The sequence below is a fragment of the Chlorocebus sabaeus genome, chromosome 25, assembly GCF_047675955.1.
Source record: "Chlorocebus sabaeus isolate Y175 chromosome 25, mChlSab1.0.hap1, whole genome shotgun sequence".
NCBI classification, from domain to species: domain Eukaryota; kingdom Metazoa; phylum Chordata; class Mammalia; order Primates; family Cercopithecidae; genus Chlorocebus; species Chlorocebus sabaeus.
In genome coordinates this window covers 50,203,541-50,216,919 of record NC_132928.1, presented here as the reverse complement: position 1 = coordinate 50,216,919, position 13,379 = coordinate 50,203,541, and the positions used below count along the sequence as shown (strand labels likewise).

At 47.0% G+C, this 13,379-nt stretch overlaps 1 protein-coding gene and 1 pseudogene across 2 annotated transcripts in view; both read left to right on the top strand.

The window, feature by feature from the left end:
* The first annotated feature begins 6,195 nt into the window (after positions 1 to 6,195).
* LOC103230507 (arf-GAP with GTPase, ANK repeat and PH domain-containing protein 1 pseudogene) lies at positions 6,196 to 11,038 on the top strand (annotated as a pseudogene).
* Positions 11,039 to 11,134: 96 nt separating this feature from the next.
* The window catches only part of TDRD5 (tudor domain containing 5), a 93,590-nt gene continuing 91,345 nt past the window's right edge, over positions 11,135 to 13,379 (top strand). For both annotated transcript variants that reach the window (XM_073011735.1, XM_073011734.1), the window contains exons 1-2: positions 11,135 to 12,043; positions 12,648 to 13,055. In XM_073011735.1, the coding sequence (XP_072867836.1) occupies positions 11,812 to 12,043; positions 12,648 to 13,055 (640 nt within the window). In that variant the 5' untranslated portion in view covers positions 11,135 to 11,811. The remainder of the gene's footprint in view (positions 12,044 to 12,647; positions 13,056 to 13,379) is intronic.

The following is a 13,379-nucleotide window of genomic DNA, read 5'->3' as shown; positions in this document are numbered from 1 at the left end:
TGCAGTGCTTCCAGTCTTTTCCCATTCAAGGACAGAAAATGATACTATTTGAATAGCACACTGGGGCAACTTGAGGGGATTTGAGGGTATCTGTATAGTTCTTGGTGAAAAAATTAGTTTTTGATATATAATCATAGTTTTAAAAAGTGTTAGGGATTCAATATCAGTAAACTAAATTTGTATACAAATATTTTAAAATTTTAAAATAGAATCTTGAGTTTGCTTCCATTGATATAAATTTTATGTTTGAAATGACTACATAAAATTCCTAATCAAAATTTTTAAATGATGAACTCTAAATTTTTGTTACCATGAATGAGAAACGTGTTCTCACAATTTTAAAAGCTTTAAAAATAATTTTTACAATCACTTAAAAATTTACAGCAGTTAAACTTAAAGAATCTAATTTCTGTCATCAACAAATGTAATTTTGATATTTCTTGTGATAATGTGAATGGGTTTCAAATCTAATCAACTTTTTCTTTAAACTTATTTCAAAATGGCTAGGTGCGGTGGCTCACGCCCATAATCCTAGCACTTTGGGAGGCCAAGGTGGGCGAATCAGGAGGTCAGGAGATCGAGACCATCCTGTCTAACATGGTGAAACCCTGTCTCTACTAAAAATACAAAAAAATTAGCCGGGCATAGTGGCATGCACCTGTAGTCTCAGCTACTTGGGAGGCTGAGGCAGGAGAATGGCTTGAACCCAGGAGGTGGAGGTTGCAGTGAGCCGAGATTGTGCCACTGCACTCCAGCCTGGGTGACAGAGTGAGAATCCGTCTCAAAAATAAATAAATAAATAAATAAAAATGTATTTCAAATAATAATGAGGCTGGGCACAGTGGTTCATGCCTGTAATCCCAGCACTTTGGGAGTCTAAGGCAAGAGGATCTCTTGAGCCCACGAGTTTGAGACCAGCCTGGGCAACCTAGAAAGATCTCTGTCTCTATTTATAAATGAATGAATTGAATGAATGAGCGAAAGAATGGATGAATGAATGGGAAAAGGAAAGAAAAAGAAAGGAAAGGAAAGAAGCTCTAGGGAGCCCAACACATGCATTATTAAGAGCTGTTGCGGTGCAGCTAGAGTAGACTCTCCACCTGTCTTTCTCTGCACTGTGCAGTCTCCATGTGCAAGGGACCACAAACTTCACCCAGAAGTGAGGGCAGAAGCAGGTCCTTGACAGCGCTTAGCTTCTTGCAGCAGATCAGTGAGTGCTGGATGGCTTTTACCATGCCACCTGGAGGCCTGTGGCACGCCAGCCGATCCCATTTGGTTGCCTTCTAAAAAGTCTGGGTGTAGGCTACTTTGGTCTGGAGGTTCCCGGCATCTCTCTAACCCCCAACCCTAAAGCTGTCCCTATGGGCTGAGAAAATTAGTATTAGACTGCACACCTGTAATCGATTTGGGGCAACAGAGGTGGGAAACTCCTCTACAGCATGCATCAGAATCACTTGGAGGGCCTGTTAAAGCATAGATTGCTGGACTCATCCTCCCCACCCCTATTTTCTGATTCAGCAGGTTGAGTGAGGCCTGATCATGTGCATTTCTAGCCAGTTCCCAGGTGATGCTGTTGGTCTGGAACTACGCTTTGAGAGCCAGTATGATACAGGTTAAACAAAAGTGTTTTCTAAATACTCCATTTACAGCAGCCGCATTCTCACTGTCTTATTCTGGTTTATTTTTTGTAAGATTCTTTATCATTACTTGATGTCATATATTATATGTTTTATCTGCTTAATGCTTGTCTTTGGTAATGTCCAGAAAAACAGAGACTTTGTTTTGCTTACTGTTGTAGTCCCATCTCTTAGGACAGTACTTGGCACACAGTAGGAGCTAAAAGATATTTGTTGCATGAATGAACATGCCGTTTGGAAGGCATTAGCCAAAGCTAAAACTATGAGATTGAGAAAGCTGACCTAAGAAGAGGGGAATGGATAAAAAGGCGAAGAGCCGGCCGGGCATGGTGGCTCATGCCTGTAATCCTAGCACTTTGGGAGGCTGAGGCGGGCGGATCACCTGAGATCAGGAGTTCGAGACCAGCCTGGTCAACATGGTGAAACCCCGTCTCTACTAAAAATACAAAAATTAGCTGGGCGTAGTGGCAGGCGCCTGTAATCTTAGCTACTCAGGAGGCTGAGGTAAGAGGATCACTTGAACCTGGGAAGCGGAGGTTGCAGTGAGCCAAGATCGCGCCATCGCACTCCAGCCTGGGGGACAAGAGTGAGACTTGCTCTCAAAAAAAAAAAAAAAAAAAAAAAAAAAAAAAAAAAAAAAAAGGCAAAGAACGAAGGACAGACCCTGTATTAAATAGTACATGGACATTAACAGAATAACAAAAGCACGAAATAGAGCAGAATGCTAGGAGCCAAGCCCAGAGCAACAGCATCATAGAAACCCACAGAGGAGAGATTTTCAGAAAGGGAGGAGACACCAACAGTAAACAGCAGAGATCATGTAAGATGAAAAGTCTGTAAAACTTGTCAATTAGTAGGTTTGCCATTGATGATTTTGGTAAAAGAAAGATGTCCTGAGTAGCAGGCTAATTGCTATGGACTGAGTAGTGAATGGTGGATGAAAAGGTGGGAAAAAAAACTGAGTGTAGATTGTTTAAGGATTTGGCCACAAAGGAAAGACTGGAGTGGGAGGTAGTTCAAGAGAAAGTGTTTATTTCTCCTTCCTGCTATCTTTCTCCTCTCTCTGTGTCTGTGTTTTGTGTTTGTAAGATCAGAGCATAATTTTATGCTATAGGAAAATAGTCTGTGAAGAAGCATTGAATATACAGCATTGTGTAATAGGAACCAAAGGGTAAGGTCATGATCCTAGAGGAGCTAGGGGGGATAAAATCAAGAGTAGGATGAATGACCCCCTCACCCGCCGAGACCAGAAGGAAAGACATGATAGGGACTAGTTTAGAGGACTGGGCTGAAAGTTGAGGGGGTTCATGTATGAGAGCCTCCATTTACTCTGGGTGGTTTGGAGCAAAGTTATCTAGTGGTAGAGCAGGAGTAGGGTAAGAAATGTAAGAGCAATGGCAAAGGCTTGGAGTCATTGCTGCAGGAAATAGACTTGAACAATGGCATCCGATGGACCCAAACTGGGGATCTCTCTCTCTCTCTCTCTCTCTCTCTCTCTCTCTCTCAGCTGTTTTCTAGGGCAGGAATGCTGGAAGGAGCAGCTGCAAATTAAAATAGACTCCCACAGGCAAGCAAGGATGGGAGGCAGTCATATGGAGGGAGTTAATTACCAGAAGAACAGTGGGCTCTAGTCATCGTAATAGGCAGCAGGGTGGAAAACACATTGGTCTGGCCCAGGAGCTCTCTGGTTGTGGTTAAGTAATTTTGGGAACCCAAGGAATGAACTCAACAAATAACCCATTAAGTCTTTTTGGTTTATATAACAAAAACAAACTGGCCAGTGACTCACGCCTATAATCCCAGCATTTTGGGAGGCCAAGGTGGGAGCATTGCTTCAGTTCAGGAGTTTGAGACTAGCATCGACAACACAGCAACACCCCTACCTCCCCCTCCAAAAAAAAGTAAAAAAAAAAAAATATATATTAGCTAAGTATGGTGGAGCATGCATGACTAGCTACTCAGGAGGCTGAGGAGGGAGGACTGCTTCAGCCCAGGAGTTCAGGTCTTCAGTGAGCTACGATCATGCCACTGCATTCCGGCCTGGACAACAGAGTGAGATCCTGTCTTTAAAGAAACCAAAAAACAACCCACAAAACACAGCTTTATGTCTGGGGAACAGAGGCCTCTCCTGAGCAAGAGAGATACAACTTGTCACCCTCTTACCAGCATTAAATCAGATCCCAGATCCACAGCCTTTTGAGCATAGCCCAAATATTCTTGAATGAGGACACTGTGGAAATACTGTACCTAAGACTGCATGCAAACTTTTATCTCCCCAAAGAGTTTGTGCTCCCTTATAGATAACTGCTCTGGAGAAAAGGAAATACTCAAACTTTTTAGTGAATATCATATGCAAATCCCAAACTAACACTAATTTCTGGGACCCAAAATGTTGCTGTTTGCCATCAACATTTTGAGCTTATAGAGGTTGGGTGACAAAAGAACAGAATTCTGGCCCAGGTTCACCTTTGGGCAGGGCAAGCGGGACTGTGAATTCATCCTGTGGTTAAGGGCCCTAGTTGCCAAGTGAATAGCTGGAATAGGTAATCTTAGCAACTGGCAGAATTCCTACATTGGTACACTCACCCATGGTGTAAGGGCTATTCCGGTAGGAAGTACCAAGTGGGGTGCCAAAACAGTACATCAAAAGCAATGCCATATTCCTGGAGAACTGCAGAGATACGTGTTACCATCGAAGGAGAGAAAGATATTACTGTGATGGTTCCCACCTCATTCCCATTCACTTCACAGATCAGCTGCCATAGATGACTGATAGGTCTTGGTTACTGCAAACCCAATCAAGTGGGGACCCTAAGGGTAGTTACTGTTCCCACATGGAGTCTTTCTAATGAAGCAACTTCACACAGCCTCTGCCACTTGCTTTGCAGTTATCGATCTGGGATTTAACTCCAGAATATCTTTGTAAAAACTCTCTCTTTTTTATATTATGCACCAATAACTTTTTGATTCAATAATATATTTTATGTTTTTATTGACTATCACTCTTTCATATATTCTGGTTCACATCTGTATATGAGTTTCTTCACTTTAAAATGGGCGTCATAATTGTACCTTTTTCAGAGTTATTGGGAAGAAAATGAGATAATCTGTGTAGAGTGCACATAGTATGTGCTCAATGTCTGTTGCCTCATCTGTTGGGGATGAGAATCTGGGACATCTTTTTTGTAATTCGTTGTTCATTCTGCAGGAGTCATTTTCAAGTCATTCAGTGAGATGATAAACCTTCTGAATCCTTTCATGTCTGAGGATGTTTTTATTTTCCTCTCACTTCACTGTTGGTTACCCTAAAGGATTCCAGAGTTAGCCCTGAAGATATTGCCATTGAGAAATTCAAGGGCAAACTAATTTCCATTGTTTTATAGGTAACATTTCCATATAAAAATCTCTTGATTCTCTTTCTCTTATAGTTTACCTAGGACAAGATCTTTTTTCATTAATTATTCTGCGAACTCTGAGTGGGCCCTTTTAATGAGACGTGTTTTGGTGCAAATTTGGGACATTCTTCTTTTTAACTCCCCAACCCTCACCATCATTCTTGCTGGTTTTCGTATCTACAATTTTTGTCATTCAAAAGTTGCAATGTTTAGATCCATTTTCCATGTCTTATAATTTTCCTGTTTGTTAATTTGCTGTTCAGCCCTGCCCATTCTGCTATAAGCCAGTCCATAAGTCTTATTTTCTATCTTTCAGGGATTCCTCAATATTCCTGGCTCATTGATGGAACATTTTGTTCCCTTGGCTGGAAAAAAAAAAAAAAAGGCATTATGTCTTCAGATTTAAGAAAGAAGACCGAGACCAGGAGCCCGGAGCGGCACAGCCACACTGACCCGGGATCAGCCCTCGGCCCTTGGCCCCCGGCCCCGGCGCTCAGGACTCGCAGTTCGGAGCTCAGCGGATGGCAGGGCTTTTAATGGCTGCTCGGCGGGGCCGGGCCTAGGGTTGGAAAGAGGCTGCGTCACAGGAAGGCGCCCCAGCGAGCCTCCTCCTGGGCCCGTCACGCCCGCCGCGGGGCGCTCCAGGTGGGGGCAGTGGGGGCGCGCTTCCCCCTGGTGACGTCCTGACCCGGGACGCCGGGGCCCGATCGCTCGCAGCAGGCTTGCCGGCCGCTGGTCCTGGCTATGAATTGAGACTGCCGCGCCTGCTACGCCGGCGCCTTTCTTCTCTAGCCTCCTCCGCCCGCCGCCCGCGGGCCGCCTTCCTGGGGGATGCTGGCTCCGGGCGTGGCGCCTGCACCATAAACTACCAGCAGCAGCTGGCCAACTCGGCTGCTATCCGGGCCGACATCCAGCGCTTCCAGTGGGTCCACCACAACGTCTACTCCACCTGTGAGCTGCTGGGGTGCGTGGAGGAGCCGGTGCTGCAGAACCAGATCTGGGAGCACGTCATCGCCATGGAAGATGCCTTTGTGAACAGTTAGGAATGGACGCTGAGTCTGTCAGTCCCGGAGCTCAAAGTGGTGGCAGGTTCAAGAAAGAGATTGTTGTTGATGGACAGAGCTATCTGCTGCTGATTAGTGACGAAGGGGACCCCCCCCTCAGAGGCGCAGTTTGCCATGTGGGTGGACGCAGTTATATTTATCTTCAGCTTGGAGGATGAAATACGTTTCCAGATGTTTACTGCAGTCAAATGGCCAACTATCGGAACATGAGCGAGACTCCTCTGGTTCTGGTGGGAACCCAGGATGCCATAAGTTTCACTAACCCGAGGGTCATTGATGATGCCAGGGCAAGGAAGCGCTCCAACGGCCTGAAGCGGTGCACGTACTACGAGACATGTGCTATGTACGGGCTGAACGTGGAGAGGGACTTTCAGGAGGTTGCCCAGAAGATTGTTGCCACAGGGAAGAAGCAGCAGTTGTCCATAGGACCCTGCAAGTCACTGCCCAATTCTCCAAGCCATTCCGCCATCTGTTCTGCACAGGTGTCCCCCATGCACATCAGCTAGATAAATAATGGAGGTGGGAATTTAAGTGACTATTCCTCCTCCATTCCATAGACTCCCAGCACTAGCCAGAAGGAACTTCAGATGGATGTTCCTCCCACTGCCAACACGCCCATGCCCGTAAGCAGTCCAAGTGGGTGTCCAACCGGTTCACCTCTCAGAAAGGGAGCGACCCAAAGAGAAGAAAGGCCTGGAGAGTCGTGCGTACAGCATCAGGAGCAGCTGAGCCATGCCAATTATACAGGGCATGCTGTTGAAGCAAAGTGGCAAATCGTTGAATAAAGAATGGAAAAAGAAATATGTCACCCTGTGTGACAACGGTGTGCGAACCTATTATCCAAGTTTACATGATTACATGCAGAATGTTCACGGTAAGGAGACTGACCTTCTGAGAACTACTATGAAAGTCCCAGGGAAGAGGCTACCCTAAGCCACATCAGCCTGCATGCCCATCTCCAGGTCTAAAACCAATGGCCTATCCAAGTACATGAGGAGTTTACACATCTCATTCAATTCAGGGAATGTCACTAGTGCATCTGGGTCTCAGATGGCAAGCAGCATCAGCCTGGTCTCCTTCAACAGCCAACCAGATGGCATGCACCAGCGCTTCTACTCAGTCTCCAGAGCCAACCAGTGGAGTGAGGCTACAGTCATTACAAACTTGGCCATCAGCAGTGACATGGTGCTGGGTGACTCCGTATGCTCCAACCCCAGTAACTCCAGCACCACCAGCCCACCTCCCCTCACACCAACAGAAAGAAGCACTGTAGGCAGAAAACCACCAGCAACTTCAAAGCTGATGGCCTGTCCGACACTACCAAAGAACAAGAAAACTTTGAGTTTATCATTGTGTCCCTCACAGGCCAAACGTGGCACTTTGAAACCACGACGAATGAGGAGTGGTACACCTGGGTCCAAGCCATCAAGTGCCAGATCCTGGTCAGCCTGGCAAGCCTGCAGTCGTGCAAGAGCAGCAAGAACAAGTCCCAGCTGATGAACCAGAGCGAGGCCATGGCCCTGCAGTCAATCCGACACATGCACGGGAACTCCTACTGTGTGGACTGTGAGACCCAGAATCCTAACTGGGCCAGTTTGAACTTGGGAGCGCTCATGTGCATCAAGTGCTTAGTGAGCCACTGGAATCTTGGCACCCACCTTTCCTGAGTCTGATCTCTGGACCTGGATGACTGGCCAGTTGAGCTTATCAAGATGATGTCATTCATTGGGAATGAGATACTCAACAACGTCTGGGAAGAGAGCAGCCAGGGGTGGACGAAACCCTCAGTAGACTCCACAAGGGAAAAGAAGGAACAGTGGATCCATGCCAAGTACGAGCAGAAGCTCTTCCTGGCCCCGCTACCCTGCACGGAGCTGTCCCTGGGCCAGCACCTGCTGTGGGCCACCACAGACGAGGACCTGTGGACAGCCATCCTGCTGCTGGTGCATAGCTCCTGGGACGAGGTGAAAGAAACCTTCGGGGAGGGAGACAGAGACAGCCGCACTGTACTGCATCTGACCTGCTGCAAGGGAAATGTGGTCCTGGCGCAGTTCCTGATCTGGTACAGGGTGGACATCATGGCCCGAGATGCCCATGGGAACACAGCGCTGGCCTACACCTGGCAGGCCTCCAGGCAGGAATGCCTCAATGTGCTGCTGGAGTATGGCTGCCCCGACGAGCGCTGAGTGCTCATGGCCACCCCTAACCTGTTCAGGAGAAACAATAACCGGAACAACAGCAGCGGGAGGGTAGCCACCATCATCTGAGGAACAGCCGTGCCTGCCTGCCCGCCACACCTGGGATGCCGCGGCCTTGCAGCATACTCACTTGGAAGTCGCAACACGTGAGTCCCGTCGCATCCCCTCACTCTTCCTGGTGGTTCCTCTTCCCACCCACCCACCCTCACCCCAAACAAAATCACAAAACCTGGACATCCCCAAAGGGTGAAGAGGCGGCTGGGAGACTGCAGAAGCAGCTCCTTTGCATAAACTCCCCTAAACCACAAGCAGGAGAGAGCAACAGGCCTTGGCTCTTTGATGATAGCACACGGCACAGGACCCTTGTCCTGGTGGCACAAGGGATGTGGATCTGAGGGGGAGGGGAGGTGAGGAACAAGGAGAAGGGGCAACTTTCCTTAACTGGCAGTTAAGCACATCAGTACATTTCACCTCTACCAAATGGAACACTTGGATTCCATCTCTTCTCTGAGGAGCTTGATGGCATAAATCAGAAGCAAGTACAGAGTTTGTCAGGTTTGAAGCCCTTATCATGGTATGTGTCAAATCAGTTGTAGGTCATCTGTCCAGGGAGAATATTGGCTTCATTACACTTGTGTAGTTGAGTTCTTCCAGCATTACTGCTGTTTAATAGAAGATGATTGGTCATCACCAAGAAGAAAGCATATTAGCCAAGGAGGTAGTTATGCAGCATGCTCTGGTGCTTACCACGTTGTGATCGCAATACTCTCAGAAGCATCATATTATCCCAGACATGTTCTTTCAAGCCCCTGGAGTCCTCCTTTCTAAATTCACTGTCATACTTTAGTATCTGTTGAATTTTTCAGTTCAAAGAAGGAAATCAGTTGCCGAGTAACTTTCTTTTGACTGTGGTCTCCTTGGTACAAAAACAAAATGGGAAAAATAAGAATAACTCAGAAATTCAAAAGGAAATCACAAATTCAGCTAATAATAGCATTTTGAGTATATTTTGTAAACTAAACAAACACACAAAAGGCTATTTTTTTCCAACCATAAGAGATATTTTCTGTCCTTTTGCCGAGGTGGATGTGTTAGTCTCAGGCCTTCCTGGGCCACATTGCCCAACCCACATGGGCTTCTGTATTATGTATTTAGTCAAGATGTGTGAAAATATATTTGAATAAAAGAAGTTCATAAATATGTATTGATTTGTTTTACAGACAAATGGCACCTCTCTTAATTTATAAATTGAACTGGATGTGAACTAATAATGTGCAACTAGTTAAACTAGTTAAGAGGGTTACAGCTCATTGTACATGGAAAATATTCCCAGCAGTAAACACTTCCATTAATGTGATCTACAGCTTTTAAAAAGGAGCATCTCAGAATAAGACGGTGGTACAATTTGCTTATTAAAATTGAGAAAAAAAAGACACACTGGAATACAGTGAATAAAGGGAAAAGAAGGGATGTGATTTCTCATGATTGAAAGCATGATTTAGATCGGATACGGCTTTTGCTAACTAAGACCAAGGGGCTCTGGCAAGACGGGGTGGTTTTTCCGAATGCCAAACCGAGGTGCCTTACAAAGGCAGCTGCCGATAGTTCTGTGGCACAGACTGGCTCCTGAGAACCCAGACGACCTTGACCCGGCACCCCCACCCTCCATGCCAGTACCTCGCCTGATTTCCATCGCCACGGTATCTGGCCACTTCAGACATCAGTGGGGGTAGTCAAACGTAGTCAGCCAAACCATGGCATCCCTTAGGTTAAAAGAAAACGGGGTAGCTTTGCCCAGAGCCTGTTGGCACTGTGCGGGGGTGGAGAGAGAAGGGCTGTCACGATGGAAGACGAGGACACTAGTCTCATGTAGCACAGAAACACGAAGCCACACGTGCTGGCACAGCCTCCGGGGTGTTCCTTGCTCTCGTGTATTAAACCTTACATTTTATAGGGGGAAAAAAAAAGAAGGAAGATAAGGTCGTTGTGTGTGCTCAAGCCTCTTTGTTGGTTCAAATTATTTGGTTATTTTGGTTTGTCTTGTTTCTTTAATTAGACTGTACATTTTAAGGTACAAGCCTTTATATTATACAATGCCTCCCTATTCTGTATCTCTTAAGCTACTGTTTTCTGGTTTTCAAGGACTTTGTAAATCTGGCGCAGTCTACCAAACCAACAAATATATCCAAATAAATCTCCAGTGGCACCTAGAATGTTGTCCACTCATTTAAAAAGGTCTCCTAGCCCCACCCATTCCTTCATCAGGGAGCCAGAGTTGCATTGAGCTCTGCAGGGATTCTCCACCAAGAATCAGAATTGTCTGTGATTTTCCTCAAATGAATCCAGAGCTATTGAATGAGAATCTCTGCTTACCAGACCCGTGCATCCTTTTCTCCTCTTAAATAGTCCCGCAGGTGATTCTGAGGCCCACACGGTCCACTTCCCTCCCTGCGCCCGGCCGGGCCCTGGCTCTGGAGGTGGTTGGATTGGTCTAAGTGCTGCAGCCCCACCTCGCGTCTTCTCACCACTTCGCAGGAGGTAGGCGCCTGGGATCCTGGAAGGCGGCCCGCCTCTGCAGTCCGGCCCAGCGGCTCCTGAGACGGGCGGACCTCACACCTGACCCCCGAGCGGCTAATCCTGCCCAACCGTCCCACCCGCCACGTGCCCTCGGCGCTGGAACGCTGCGCCCCGGGATCTGCCTCCTGGTCAGGGGGCGCCGGTGCGCAGGCGCGCGGGGCGGCCGTCGCAGCTACTTTCCTGCGCCGCTTCCGAGAGGGCGCCCTAGTCTCTACCTGGCCAGCAACGGCAGTGTTGGCGTCAGGGCGCGGTGGGGGCAAGACGGGTGACGGGCAGCTGGGCGGTGCCGGGCCGAGAAAGGCGCCTCACCTGGCGCCTCCCGCCTTCCTTTTCACCTCAGGTTGCAGAGAGCCGCCAGGGCAGGTGGAAGGGCCACGCCCCGCTCCCGCGAGGGGCACCGAGAGATGCTGGGGGAGGGGCAGGGACCCCAACCCTAGACCAGGTAGGCGGCGGGCGAAGATTGGTGATACCTTCAGGTAAGAGGGAGCGGGGAGCGCCCCCTCGGCTTGGGGTGCCGGAGGTGTGCGGCGGAAGCCTTTCCGTGGGGCCCTCGCGCTGCAGGGCGGAGGCGGCATTGCGTTGGCCTCAGTTCCTAGTCCTGGTTCCCGAGAAGCCCCTGAAGGCTTCGCATAGGAAGTTTGCGTTGGAGTCGAACACCCCACAGGAACCCCAGTTAACGCCTCCCCATGGCCAGGGGCAGAGTTCTTGACACCTGTAGCTTAATCAACGCAGGTGGAGATTGAGGGCTTGAATCGCCCGGCCACGCGCAAGCCGCAGGACACCCTCTCGGTACTGCTTCTGCCTTATTACCCTTAAAACAGGCGTCTCAGTTATTTGTATCCCACTGTTGGTTGTTTAAAAAAAAAAAAAAATCTTTTTTCATGGGTTTGCCCTCTTTTCCTCATGAGTTGCGTTTCTGTCTTCAGTCCTGTAGGACACAATGTCTGAACAAGAGCGTATACAGGAATGTCTGCGGAAGGAAATAAGATCACTTCTCATTTCCACCAAAGATGGTTTGAGCCCACAGGAGTTGGAGAAGGAGTACCTTTTGATGGTTGGCAACCATCTACCACTCCGAATCCTTGGGTATCGGTCCACTATGGAGCTGGTATTGGACATGCCTGATGTTGTTAGTGTCTGCCATGGTGCAGGTGGTACTGTAATACTGAAAGGTAGGTTTAAGATTTTTGAAGGTCTGTAAACTTTGTAATAAAAACAATTGCTTAGTAAATAATTATTCTAGTTCTGCAGTTATTTATGCATCCCAGCCAGTGGATTTTAATTTGGCGGGGGAGGGAGACTCATAGGTGCTTTTGAGGTTGTGGGCAAAGTTAGAACCTCTGCAAAATGAACCATTCCCCAGACAATCGTGCACTCACAAAAACTACACTTTCACATGTGATTTCAGGTTATTGGACCTTAAGTCGGGAGAAATAAAAAAAGAACTTCTTAATTATAAAAACATGTTTTAAATTCCGTGAAGCACAAGAAAAAACTTGTAGGGAAGTTTGCACTTCATCCCAAGGGTTTCAGATCTGTCAGGAGTCAATTAGTTGTTGTAATAACACATTAAGTTATCTTTTCTTCAGCTGGTAGAAGAGCTAGCAAGCTGTTGCCCAAAATGCAAGAAATCGAGGAATCAGGAGTTACTGTTTATCGTGCTGCCTGGATAAACAGCTCCTTGGAGAGTTAAAAACTATAAATACAGATACTAAGGATGAAAAAGGGAGTAAGTTTTCTACCTAAATATGATTTCTTTTTTTCACATCTCCTTAGCCATTCCAGATGAATCTACCAAAGGAATAGCAAGTTTAGTTGCAAAACAGAGGAGCAACCATAAGGTTCGAAACTCCATGCATAAGGGAAGACCTAGTATTTATTCTGGACAAAGATCTCATCGGCGAGTACCTTACCGAGGAAGGGTTGCCCCTATTCTTCCAGCTGTTGTGAAGAGTGAGTTGAAGGACCTGTTGGCGTTATCTCCTGTTCTCCTTTCTGATTTTGAAAAGGCATTTGCCAAAAGATTTGGACGATCATTCCAGTACATGCAATATGGATTTCTCTCTATGTTTGAAGTGCTGAATGCAGCTTCAGATGTCATTTCTGTAGAGCAGACCAGAGCAGGTTCTTTGTTGATGCTAAAGAAGAATGTAACAGAGGAAAAGCAGAGAGGATGTCCAGCAGGTATGCATGTGAGCAAATGTTGGAGCAGTCCTGGCACATAGAGGGGTGTGTAATGGCTAAGGTCCATGAGTTTGTTAGAGTTGTAGCCTGGCTCTACTACTTGCTAGCTCAGTGGTCCCGGGCAAACTGTTCAATCTACTTAAATCTACTTAAACCTTGGTTTCCTCATCTTTAAAATAGAAATAACAATATTTGCCTCTCGGGGTTGTGTTGAGGACCTTACATGAGGTGAGTTCTGTAAAGTCTCTGGCATTTAGTAAGCTGATAATAAGTGGTAGCTGTTATTATTTTAAAAACTACAAGATCAGCTCTAGAACACTGTAA